General features: G+C 42.4%; 2 protein-coding genes across 10 annotated transcripts in view; one reads left to right on the plus strand and one right to left on the minus strand.

Annotated features, from left to right (window-relative positions):
* Positions 1 to 248: 248 nt before the first annotated feature.
* On the plus strand, positions 249 to 11,546 carry degs1 (delta(4)-desaturase, sphingolipid 1). 2 transcript variants are annotated; one of them, XM_004084367.5, is made up of 3 exons: positions 249 to 534; positions 9,191 to 9,933; positions 11,211 to 11,546. In XM_004084367.5, the coding sequence occupies exons 1-3, from the start codon at positions 453 to 455 to the stop codon at positions 11,355 to 11,357; spliced, it is 972 nt and encodes a 323-aa protein (XP_004084415.1). In that variant the 5' UTR covers positions 249 to 452; the 3' UTR covers positions 11,358 to 11,546. The 2 variants fall into 2 exon arrangements, with proteins under 2 accessions (XP_004084415.1, XP_078787761.1); XM_078931635.1 differs by lacking the exon at positions 249 to 534 and adding an exon at positions 1,885 to 1,967.
* A 547-nt stretch (positions 11,547 to 12,093) lies between these two features.
* Positions 12,094 to 13,598, minus strand: part of nvl (nuclear VCP like) — a 62,541-nt gene continuing 61,036 nt past the window's right edge. For all 8 annotated transcript variants that reach the window (XM_078931632.1, XM_023963694.2, XM_078931631.1 and 5 more), the window contains 2 exons: positions 12,586 to 12,683; positions 12,094 to 12,476 (listed from right to left, as the gene is read on the minus strand). In XM_078931632.1, coding sequence (XP_078787758.1) covers positions 12,432 to 12,476; positions 12,586 to 12,683 — 143 coding nt within the window. In that variant the 3' untranslated portion in view covers positions 12,094 to 12,431. The remainder of the gene's footprint in view (positions 12,477 to 12,585; positions 12,684 to 13,598) is intronic.

The following is a 13,598-nucleotide window of genomic DNA, read 5'->3' on the forward strand; positions in this document are numbered from 1 at the left end:
AAAATCTGTGTAGGAGTTTAAAAGAGATTTCTTTGACTTTATTTGTTAAGAAGTTTTTTTGTGGTAAAGACCAGATTTTTTTTCCATTCAATATTCAAAGTGAAATTAGCTGAGGGAACAGAAACTAAATGATCTTGGAACAAAGCTCTGATTTTTGAGTTCAACTGTTTAGCGGAAGTGAAGCAGAAACTACCCAGAGGGGATTTGATTGTTCAAGTAGTTAATGGAAGCTTTTCAAAAGGAATTTTGGGCCACCTTGTGACCCGTAGCTGCTCAAAAACGCTCCTTCGTCATGTGACGCAGTAGGGGCGCTTTGCTGAGGGCGGAGCTAGTACCGTAGCGGCTGAGACTAGAGCAGAGCCACTTAGACTCGCTTAAAGTTAAATCTAGTTAGTTTTACACCCGTAAACATAAACTGGTTTAGTTGGTTCTTCGCGTTTCAAACTAGCAGGATGGGAAACCGAGTCGCTCGAGAGGACTACGAGTGGGTTTACACGGACCAGCCACACGCCGACCGGAGGAAGGATATCCTGGGTAAGCTTAGCTAACTTCTCTGTCAGATCAGCAGAATGTCCGCCTTAGGCTCCTAATGGTTTCACGTGATCAGCAGCTGCTGCCGTGTCTTTCGTACAAGCTTGTTTTAGGAAGCGGTAAAACGAAGTTGCGTAACGGTTAAACTAACGGTTTCTGCGTCCAACAGAGTTTGGTTCCGTTAATCTTCGGTACCGGGTCGTACAGTGTCTGAAAACCCGTAATTCACTGTTGTTGTTTAAACTTAAAACATTCCTCGGTTCCACCCGCTCTCTGCAATATTCTCTTCATAGTGTGAAAGTTTTGTCGAGTGCCACTCCCTGAAGTGTCGAGCAGAAACCCGAGACGTCGCGAGTCACGTGACGTCCGACTAGTTTTCTGCTTCCGTCTGACCCAAAGTCGTCCTTCTGGTGAAAGTTTGGTTGGTTCCGGTGAAAGTTTGGTTGGTTCCGGTGACTGTTTGCAGAGACAAATGACAGCTTTCGTTTTCTGAATGCGTTCGGGATCATCCTGTGTGCAGAATGCAGGTCATGATGACCAAAAGAAATGAGTTTATTCAGTTCCACTAACAGATTTGAAGGCCACAGACTCTAACATCATAGAACTTCTGAAACGTGGTTCAGCTGTGATCACTGATTTTGAATCGGTAAATCATAGCCGTAATTATGTGAACAGAGAAAACGCAAGAAAAAATTAATCTGGATTAATGTACAAATCTTTTGAGATGATAAGAACTCAGTATTTGATGTTGTTTATACTTTTTGATGTACTAACCCTACACTTTGACTGTTAAAGTATAAATAACACTAAATAGGGGTAAGGAACAGATTATTGAAACTATGTCAAATTAAAGTTGGGTAGAACATAGGACTGGGATTATATACATTTGCTTCTTTTCACACTCTAGCAATTAAACTCTATTTAACAATTGTATTTAATTCCTTCATAGTGTACTGTGTGTATTTTGATTGTTTAAAATAAACACCAATATGAAAAGAAAATACTCTCACAGAATTAGTATGTGCGTAATTCTTGATTTTTAACTCCTATAATACATTCTGTGTGTAATTGTGTACTTGCAATTGTGTATTCAAGATTTGGTTTATTGTCATTCCACACAGTATTTGCAGAGAAATACACAGGTGAGACGAGATGTCGTTTCTCACTAGCATGACAGTGCAAAGAAGCAGCAATAAAAAAACAGAGAATAAAAAGAAATAGCAGTAAATAAGATAGAGTTGCAATAGAATAAAATGAAACGAAATGGGGACCAGCATTCAGTGTGACTAAAATGACTTATATGCGTTTAGCAGCAGTTTTGTTTGGGGGGGAGGGGGGGTCATTTTGGTCTTTTTGGTCATTTTGGAGTTTGTGAGAGCGTGAATGGATGAGGAGGACAGTCCGTTCAGCAGCCTCACAGCCTGGATCTGCAGCTGGTACTCCTGAACCTCACATGTACACTTTAAAATCAAAAACTCTCTAGTTACAAGATATAATTTACACACACAGAAATTACAACAGCTGAAACTGACTACGAATACATAACGGCTCCTATGCATACAAATCTTCAAATAGTATGCACCAGATACCTGATGCACACACACAAAAACAGCATTTACACACCGATGAGATTTGAGACCTTTTCTATGGTGGCAAATGAGGGCCTACAACTTGAAACCAAAAATATTTTTTCACTTAAATTTTTTCCTTATTTCAACTTTTGGTCCCGTTTTGGCATGTGGGGGTGGGGCCTAGATGAAGGACAAATCAGAATGAGGAAGGCTTGGGGCATTCACTAGCTGCGGTTACATGTGCAAAATATCTTTGATCAGATCAAAGATTGGATTAGAATTGGACTGTCTACATGGGCCTAGAAAAAACGTATCCGATTATAACAAACGTTTACATGCACCACACTTACGGTCGAAATAAATCATTTGGACATGCACAGGACTGTCTAAAATACTGGAAAGCCGCTTCTCTGCTCTGAGACATGGTCCTCTTGAGTCCTGTAGCTCGCTCACGCAGAGCAGCCAAACGGACAAAGTCTCCTTCGGAGCTCACACTGTAACAAAGCACCCTCCCCTGCCCGCAAATACAAAGCTACAAGTCCGCTCAGAGACATGTTTCGCATGGGTGGAGCAGCTGGCTGGTGCTGTTTGCACTCCAAAGCTTTCTCTGGAGCGCAACTCCGTCTATGCGTGACGCAAAGCCAGCACAGTAGTGACCTGTGATCAGAATAAACTGTTTCTATGCACCACGATCAGATCAACAATCAGCAAAACCCGTCGATCTTTGTCGGAAGATAGGTTGATCCGAATGAGTCTGATCGGGGCAGAGTATTCCGTGTTTATATGACGTACCGTAATTCCCGGACTATAAGCCGCTACTTTTTTCCTGCTCTCATAGCCCTGCGGCTTATTCAGTGACGCGGCTAATTTATGGATTTAATTGGCGGCCGCCATGTGCGGACTTTCGGACTCAGTGAATGGTTTGAATTCTTTATCCAACACAAAGCACAAGTCATTTGTTTTTCAACACACTTCTAAGCAGCCAAACAGCATGGACCTCACTTCAGGTCTTAGACACTTCAGTCATGGTTCAAAAAACAAAACACGCATGCATCCCAGAATCCTTTGGTGCCGTTACACCCAACGTGCACGTGATCGCCGCTACAATATGATGCAGCTTTCAAGTTAAAAGCAATCGTTAAAAGCAGCGTGAAAAAATCCACCATCTCCAACGGGTTTGAAAAAGCCGGTCAGCTGCGTGACGGAGAGAACAGCGCATGTGGGAATAACATCAGCCTTTATTTTGTCGGGACACGACTGGAAACACAAATCCACGTGATCGTTTTAACGGTTTCTGAGGACTGACCGGAATTTTGCATTGAAAAGCTCACAGCCTCCGTGTGAGCTGGAGACATGTTCTCCTGGCTGCTGCTCGTTCACATAGAGCTGCGGGGCCAATGGCAGTCTAAAGGCTCCCACGCGTAACAACGCATCCGCCCCTCATCCACAAAACGTACAGTTTTAAGTCCGATTGCTCTGCACAGACACGATTTCCTCCTCCCTGTAGCCGCCCTGGCCAGAGGTGAGAAGATAGGAAGGGGAGCGCGCGGGGCGAGCGCGGAGCTCAGAGGCGTCCGTGGAGCTACAGTGTTTGTTGTGGAAAGAAACATCTGACGCACGCGCCGCGCTGAGGTGCTGGTATCGCGCTGAGGCACGCTTTTTTTTTCTCATCAGGGGGGGATGAGCAGGAGTACAGGGGGGTCATCACTGACTTTGTTAGCTGGTGTGAAGTTAACCACCTGCTGCTTAACACCAGCAAGACAAAGGAGCTGATCCTGGACTTCAAGAGGTCCTCACCATCACAGTCACCGGTGAACATCCAGGGTTCAGACATTGAGGTCGTGGACACATTTAAATATCTGGGTGTTCACCTGAACAACAGACTGGACTGGTCCAACAACACGGATGCTCTGTACAGGAGGGGCCAGAGTCGCCTTCACCTGCTGAGGAGACTGAGGTCCTTTGGCGTGTGCAGACAGCTGCTGAGGACCTTTTACGACACTGTGGTGGCCTCAGTGGTCCTTTATGGAGTTGTGTGCTGGGCGGGGGGCAGTGCAGGCAGAGACTTGAAGAGGCTTAACAAACTGGTTAGGAGGGCCGGCTCTGTCCTGGGCTGCACACTTGAGTCCATCGAGGAGGTGGCGGACAGGAGGATGTTAGCTAAGCTGACATCCATCATGGATAACCCCTCCCACCCCCTACACCAAACTGTAGAGGCGCTGACCAGCTCCTTCAGCACAAGACTGTTGCACCCTCAGTGTAAGAAGGAGCTGCTGCAGGTCATTCCTCCCCACAGCCATCAGACTGTACAACACCGTGTCAAAGTGACACTCCACGGTCCCAGGGGTGTTTTTCTGTTTAGTCATTGATTCATTTACTTTTGTTGTAGTTGTTGTTTTTCAATTTTAAATTGTTTTTTGTTCCTGAACAGTTGTTTGTTTTTGTTTTTGGTGTGAACTTCATTAGTTATTTCTGTATTTTGAAAAAATTTGTAATGTTTTTTTTACAGTTTACATGTTTTGCAGACCGCATGTTTTTTACACTTTTGCAGCTGTATTTATTTAATATTTAATATTTATTTCTTTATTTAATAAGAATCTCATTTTTGATAATAATTTTTCATAATAATTTTAGTAATATTTTTAATTATCTAATATAAATGTAATTTGTGATGTCCTTTATTGATGTTATATTATATAGATTATTTCTGAATGTCGTGTTGCTGCCACAGATAAATGAAATTTCCCCATTGTGGGATTAATAAAGTTATCTATCTATCTATCTATCTATCTATCTATCTATCTATCTATCTATCTATCTATCTATCTATCTATCTATCTATCTATCTATCTATCTATCTATCTATCTATCTATCTATCTATCTATCTATCTATCTATCTATCTATCTATCTATCTATCTATCTATCTATCTATCTATCTATCTATCTATCTATCTATCTATCTATCTATCTATCTATCTATCTATCTATCTATCTATCTATCTATCTATCTATCTATCTATCTATCTATCTATCTATCTATCTATCTATCTATCTATCTATCTATCTATCTATCTATCTATCTATCTATCTATCTATCTATCTATCTATCTATCTATCTATCTATCTATCTATCTATCTATCTATCTATCTATCGCTGCTTTATTTTACTGGTGTTTTTTTTTTATACAGCCCTGTTACTCCCATAACGCTGCCGCGACACAAGCGGAAGGAGAGCTGTTCCTTTTCACCCCTCCATGCAAAGGCCCCGCCTTTAGCCCCTAAGACTCATGGGAAATGGGGAATTGCGGATGTAAATTTCCTCATCATAACTGAGGGATGTAATGTTGATTATATGGTTACTGTTTGTAATTTTATGTGTGATACCTAGATTGTCAATAAGTAAAAAAAAAAAAACAAATAAATAAATAAATAAACAAACCATAACTGAGGAACTTGTGAACAGAATAGAGCTCCATGCTGTTTGGCAGATGTGGTCGTACTCACATGCATGAGCCTGAGGCAAAGCTGACTCCTCCCACAGTGTGGTAATGAACCTTACCCATGCTGGAAGTCAGGACGTGATATGTCAGGTTTACCACGTTACCTAATACATGCGGCTTTTACTCCGACGCGGCTTATGTATGTTTAAAAGTAGTTAAACACGTGAAAATGGGTGGGTGCGGCTTGTAATCGGGTGCGCTTTATAGTCCGGAATGTACGGTATTTTTATTCTGATCAGGCGTTCATTCTGATTACTTTTGTCCATGTACAAGAATATACGATTATACGGTGTTGAAATTGGGCACCTTTATTTATTTTTCGGCGTTTCAATCCAGTTCAGGTAAGTCTCTGTTGTAGGGAAAAGAACACTTAAAGCCGCAAGCAGAGTTGTATGGCCCGCAGAGGCAACCCGCCTTCTACGCCCAACTCTACGCCCCACCGCCGCCACCCGCCCCACCGCCCTCACCAGCCACCTTTGATCAAGGCTACTCAAAACTGCGAATGCTAATTATGCTAACTATGCTAATTTTGCCAAAAGTTATAGCATAGCGATCAGCATCATCAACTTACTCAGAAAATCACATTGCTCCATTGGTGAAAGCTATATGTCATTAGTTGATTAAAAAAACACTTTTTTTCAAAATGGCCGCTTTTCTGTTGATTTTATCTCCATAGCAACCATTTTATGTTTTGGTCGCCTCGGGAGGACGAACAGATCGACGCGAGTTTCCGACAGATTGGAAAAAGTAAACTTTTTGTTGTCCTTAGCAACAGTGGTTTTATGCTAACCACGCCCACATTCCTTATAACACCATATCCAGTGTTTTTCAATGTATTCAGTTTCAGGCATGAATGCATGCAAATTTCACAGTAGTCCATTGAAAGACATAGGAGTTATAACAGTGTGCCACTTTGCTAGCTCGCCACGGGCACGCCGTTAAAAATCTACAACTTCTAATTCCATCATTTTTTCCACAGTAGCTTGCCATTGATGCCCTAAAAGTTTCGAGAGGATTCCAACGACAAGTTTACGTTTTATCCCGGGGATAAAGGTGTTTATGGTAGAAAATTCAAGATGGCGGCCTTCTCCCAAGGTCAAAGGTCGACGAAACTCCAGAGGTGATTGTAGACTTAGGCTAGGGACATGCGAGACAAATTTCGTGAAAATCGCTTCAAAAAAAGTTTATTTTTCCATATCGGGTTAAAACGCGAAAATCTCAAAATGGCAGATTTTGGCACAAAATGGCCGCCAAACCGTAGGTCGTGTCGCCATCATGTAATGATTTCAAAGTTTTGTTTGGAGATACCTGGGTTTTGTTAGCCGGTTCTTAAAAAAAAAATCAGAATTTTTTTTTTTAGCCGAGTCAAGACTTTTTCTGTGATCGTTTTTTGTTTACCACGCCCACATTCCTTTATCGATTTCGTCGTATGTGACATCGTTTTGTTCAGTGTGGACCAGGGAATCGCATATTTTAGTTTAAGGACATTCCGATATAATTTGTGCGAGCTAGCTAAAATCGCAACAGTTGCGAATTCGCCATGCGCACTCATTTCAAAATGTAGATCTAGATCTATCTTCTAATTTCAACATTTTGTCCACAGTAGCTTGCCATTGATGCCCGAGAAGTTTCAAGATCGATAAAAATCCCTAGGACGAGTTTTTGCTGGTATCCGTTATTAAAGGTGCTTTTTTTTTTGAAAATTCAAGATGGCCGCCTCTTCCGAAGGTCAAAGGTCAATGAAACTTCTTTGGTTATTGTAGAATAATGCTGGCGGCATGTGTGTGCGTTTTCGTGAAAATCGCTCAAACAAAAGTATTGTTTTCCCATATTGTCAAAAAACACGAAAATTGCCATTTCTCTGTGTTCGCCACAAAATGGCCGCCAAGCAGTAGGTCGTGTGGCCATCCCATAATGATTTCATAACTTCTTTGGGATATCTCCAACACGCTTGTTTTGGTTTGGTAACTGTATTTTGAAATAATTTTTTTTTGGCCCCATAAGAGATTTTCGGCCTATTCATTTTTTGACGGGAACGCTCGCCGTGATGTCATCGTCCTGGGGGGGGTGACGATCTCTTTGCCGAAAATTCATTTTCAATTTATCCTAGGTGTGTGCCAATTTTGGTGAGTTTTCAGGTATGTGGCGGGGGTCAAATTTGCGAACAACGGATCCGTAAGAAAGAAGAAACGTAATGACTGCTGCGGGCCATAATAATGAAACGTTCGAAAAACAATAAGAAGTTTTTTCCTCTCAGGATTTATTATGTATTTCAATGCAGCCTGTCTTTTACTATAGGCTGGGCATGTCTTTTTGGCTTTAAACCCATCCTTTGAGGGCTTTTTGGGGCGTTTTCGTGTTTTTGTCGTCATTTGTCCGATTACAATTTTGACGTTTGTGCGGTGGTGTTGTGTTTGTGTATTTTTGTTGTGTTACACAATTGTCGTGTAGTTTTGTGCGGGTGACTTTTGACCTGGTTTATTGGCGTTTTCACGCTTTTTTTGACGTTTTGGACCTTTTTGGGAGTTCGACCCTCGTAGCAGTTACAATATGGTCCTTGCAGTCTGTGACTGCTGCGGGTCATAATAAATGTTTGTGATCATGCAGTTATCTGCTGTTTAAACAACACGGACGGTACCCACACGGTCCTTTCTCAACACCCAGAGACCAGAGGGAGATAATCGGCCAGACGCACCTGTCCGTACCCGACCCTGCCTGCTATAGCAGTCATTGGGCACTAGCGCTTGGGAAGAGCCCTGTGCCAGAGGGTGCTGCAGAGAGGAAGGAATTTGTTCTGTAAACATTTTCTTAAAAGTGATGTGCAAAACTTCCGGTCCACATTTTTAATGCTATGGTAGAACCAGGTATGTGACGTGTGTTCAAGAAGGCGCTAAACAGGCATTCTTGAACACTTGTTTTGCCCATGGTGTTCACACTGAACTGTCGCTTTCTCATACTAGTGCATGTACTCGCAGTTAAGAGTCTTTGTGTGAAATGTTGAAGCTGTGTTAATCTGGTGAATCTTGTCCCATGCCTTTTCTTTCACAGCTTTTTTTTTTTCAATATTTGAAAGATTTTGGATCATATAGTACCAGCCGGGCACAAACCACAACCATTAATTTCTCCTTGATGATCAATGTACAAACGGTTGGTAGTTCAGTGAAATAAAAGGGACACCATCCATAAGTGAAAACCAAATCTGAGTCCCTAAATAGTCAAAATTAAACCCAAGTGTTCAATGGATGCACGTTTTGTACGTAAAGCCTTAAAACATTCATAGCAATGCATGAACACAAGAGTTTTAAACACGTGTGTTTACATAGACATATTTATTTAATTGTGTATGTATTTAAATTCTTTTATGTTTTAACTGTTTATTGTATTTCTTATTCTGTAAACATGTTGTGCGGCGACCTTGAGTGCCCAGGAAGGCGCCTTATAAATAAAATGTATTATTATTATTGTTATTTTTTGGATCTGGCTGCTTAAATGCGGATTGCCAAGGGCAGTGTGACGTAGCTTGAGACTTAAATCTGTGGAAATACTCCTCCGTTTTGTAACCTGACTGTTTTTGTTTCTTCTGCAGCCAAACACCCAGAAATCAAGTCCTTGATGGGGCCCGACCGCAGACTGAAATGGATCGTCTGCACAATGGTGGTCATCCAGTTTTTAGCTTTCTACCTCGTCAAGGACTTGGACTGGAAGTGGGTTTTGTTCTGGACGTATTCCTTTGGCAGCTGCATCAACCACTCTATGACTTTGGCTATCCATGAGATCTCCCACAACACTGCCTTCGGAAATAACAAGGCCACATGGAATCGATACTTTGCCATGTTTGCTAATCTGCCCATCGGCCTGCCCTACTCTGCCTCCTTCAAGCGTTATCACCTGGACCATCATCGCTACCTGGGGGGGGATGGAGTGGATGTGGACATCCCCACTGAGTTTGAAGGATGGTTCTTCTGCACTCGATTTCGCAAGCTTATCTGGATCATTCTGCAGCCCCTTTTCTATGCTGTCAGGCCCCTGTGCATCAACCCCAAACCTATCAGTCAGCTGGAAGTGACCAATGTGGTCATCCAGGTAGCCTTTGATATCCTGCTCTACTGGATGTGGGGGGCCAAGCCGGTGGTGTACATGCTAGCTGGCTCCATGCTGGGAATGGGCCTACACCCTATCTCTGGCCATTTCATAGCAGAGCACTACATGTTCTTAAAGGGTTATGAGACTTACTCCTACTACGGCTCCCTAAATCTTCTTACTTTCAATGTGGGCTACCACAATGAGCACCACGACTTCCCCAGCATCCCGGGGCGGCGTCTGCCCTTGGTAAGTCCTGAACTTTACCTGGTGTTGTCTGTGGCAGTGTTTTTCAACCAGTGTGCCGTGGGAGATTACCCTCATTTACTGATCTAAAAACATTTCCCATCTCCAGGATATCAGCTCTGTGTTCATCCAAACAGGTCCTGATAAAACACTGAGAAGTTACGAATATGAAATATCATAAAATACTTTTTTATTTGTGTTTATTGGATTCTATTAAAGACATTTGATAAGAATGACTATACAGCAATCATTATTTATCATTATCATAACACCAATCATTCCTGGAGGGTTAATCATACGTCATCAGTCTGACCAATCAGAAGTGGTTAAAGTCTTCACTTCCTTGTTCTGATTCTGCTCATAAAGTCTCTCAGTTCCAACAGAAATAGCAGCTAAAGCCCGTCTTTAGCGGTGTAGCTTTCCACAGAATCCGGTGTCAGACCTTGGAACAAGTGAACAAAACCATGAAGCTCTGAAAAGCGAGTCTGTCTGCCATCACTACATCTCCCATGATGCATTGGGTTAAAGTGACAGTCACAATGAGTCGTCCTTGGTAACCTTTGTGCTATTCTAGGCACTTTAACGTTGGGAGTTGGGTCATCTAGACCCACTAGACAGTGCTCTGAACCTTTTTTCTTCAATGATTTGTGATCTTCACTGGTGTCCATGGATTACATGAAATCTTTCCACCTTTATCCACCTTTGTCATGGTAGGGAGAACACGTCAATGTACGGGGGGGTCATCTAGGACAGCACAAGGGTTAAAGGTCTTGAAACCATAACAAACACACATCAGTTTTTAAATCTTCTAACTTAACTTTTATTTCATCTTTAAGAAAAAAACAGCCGCAACTTCCAGCTTTTTCTGCCACAATTATCACAAAAATGCATGTGAGATTGGGGGGGGGGCACTGTAGATCAATGCAGACTATGAGTTTCTGCTTTTTTTGGGGGGGAATAGTGGTGTGCCGCGGGATTTTTGTCAAGGTTAAAGTGCCGTGGCTCAAAAAAGGTTGACTGGTTTATAGTCCCAGTTGGACATTTGTTTTCTGCAAACCATGTACTCTGCTGAATGAGCTTAGCTGCACCTCATCAATGCTGACTGAAGCAGAACCAGTTCTAGGGGAGGTAACTTGTGCTGGTTAGAGGGAAGATTCTGAGTTATGGGTCCAAGTTCAGGTCCTAATATGGGGGATAAATGAGAACTAGAGCTAGTGTGAGCACTGAAACCACAGGTAGCAAATCAAAAGTTAGACTCTGATATATTTCTGTTTTTGCAGGTCAAGGAAATGGCATCCGAGTACTACCAGGACCTGCCCCAGTACACGTCATGGGTTCAAGTTCTGTACGACTTCATCATGGATGACACGCTCAGCCCGTACTCCCGGATTAAGAGAAAGCTGAAAGGGGACATCAAACAGGAGTGACTGCACTCAGATCTGGCTACTCATCTGCAAGCTAACCGTCTGCTGTGTGTGTGTACTGTCTGTGGTGCTGGACTGAGGAGCTCTTGTAACTGATTAAGAGACTGACCAAACTCACTATGCTCTTCCTGCTTTTACAGTCTGACTCTATCCAGTGTTACAATAAAGATGCCTTTGGGCTCATCTGCCTTAGACCAGCATCCATGTTTGTTCAGAAAGCTCATCAAAAATGTGAAAAGCTTTGTTTTCCTCCAAGGCCTTTACCCTGCAAAATCAATGTTTTGAGCTGTTAACCCTTGTGCTATCCTTGGGAGTTGGGTCATCTAGACCCACTAGACAGTGCTCTGAACCTTTTTTCTTCAATGATTTGTGATCTTCACTGGTGTCCATGGATTACATGAAATCTTTCCACCTTTATCCACCTTTATTATGGTAGGGAGAACACGTCAATGGAAGGGGGGGGGGGGGGGGGGTCATTAAGATAGCACAAGGGTTAAAGGAGTCTCACATTTACATGTATGTTTGGTTTTCTGCCTTTCAAATTTGTTGACATTTGGGTGTCTCCTAAATCCTGATCGAGTCAAGATAATGTAAATGTTTAGGAACATAAGAATTTAGTGGCTTTCCAGCCAATGAGAGCTTGTTCCTGTTACTGCACGGTTCTTAGGCTTCTGGAAGCTCCTGTCTGAAACCACTGAACAGGTGAGTTTGTATGTTGTAATCAATTGATGACACAAAATACTTAAACAAATTTATTAACATGCTGTGATGACACACCAGAGAAGATCCCACCGTTTGTCGCTGAACTGCTGACATGGTTTAGAGACTGCTGAGCTCTGTTGGATCTTAGGGTGTTGAAACTGCAGGTTCCTGGTTCTGCATTATCCTTTTTGACTTGTCAGAGGATGAAGGTGCTTGCATCTGTTTATCTAAAACCTCGAGCACGTCTGAGTAATTGGGACGAACCATCAACACTGGGATAGGAGGCTGCAGTTTTGAGGAGGAATGTGACAACAAAATCCCCCCACCACACAGATGCCGTCTGCTGAAGAATGAAGATCAAGGATCAGGTGGACGTCATCTTTGGAGTGAATCTCTGAGCTGCTCGTACCGCAGCTGTTCCTGGATACACAAACGCACACAAGCTTTCAACACAAAGCACATGAACGGACGTCGCTGCTGCTGGATTGCACCAAGACCACCATTATTCTATCTGAAAGAATCTCCTTACCTTTGGGGACACAGAGGGACGAACTTTGTTGAGGGCTTCTTCAAAGTGAACTCTGCTCACTTGAATGTCAACAGTGCAGCCAGAGGGAAGAGCCTCACCTGAGAACAGGAATGAACAACCCTGAGGTGAGGAATGAAGACCTGGAGGGCAGCACCAATGGATGTGTGGAGGAAAATTCGAATAACTACAAGTTTCTCAGTCTTTAAAGCAATTTACCTGGGGGCCACAGAAGGCAGGGTCTAGCTGAGGGAGGGCCGCAACTTCAATGCGCACACACACATGCACACACAACTTGTGAGTGTCTGAGAGCCAATAAATGTGTATGGAACGTATACTAAAATATTAACCCTTGTGCTATCCTAGACACTTTAACGCTGGGAGTTGGGTCATCTAGACCCACTAGACAGTGCTCTGAACCTTTTTTCTTCAATGATTTGTGATCTTCACTGGTGTCCATGGATTACATGAACTCTTTCCACCTTTATCCACCTTTGTCATGGTAGGGAGAACACCTCAATGGAAGGGGGGGGGTCATCTAAGATAACACACTCTATACTCTATTATTAACTGTTTTCTGTACAAAATGTACTTATAAAACTTTCATTCAAATAAAATACGTGAATAAAAAATCAATAAGTAAATAAATCAGTAATACATTTTTGTTTATTTAGTCTTCTATTTCTGCTATTTTCTAATTTAAACGCCCTTATTAACACAGTTCAGTTAACACTGTTGAATCATAACTATTAACACAAAAGAAGACTTAAATTCTACAGTTCTGTAACCTCCATCAATGCTTCTTCTGAACATCGGCTTCTCTTGTCTTCTTCTTACTGATGGACACTTGGCAGCACTTCCTCCCAAACAGCTGAGACCCTCAGTGTGGATGAAGATGATTGTCAGGAAATCTGGACTGGACTTGGACTTATTGAAATTTAGGGTGGAGAAGTCAGAGAGTGTGTGCTCCCTATTTAGAGTCTGTGTTGAATTTATATTTTAAGTTCATTCATTCA

This window comes from Oryzias latipes, chromosome 15 (assembly GCF_053564925.1).
Source record: "Oryzias latipes strain Hd-rR chromosome 15, Olatipes_Hd-rR_3.1".
Taxonomy (NCBI): domain Eukaryota; kingdom Metazoa; phylum Chordata; class Actinopteri; order Beloniformes; family Adrianichthyidae; genus Oryzias; species Oryzias latipes.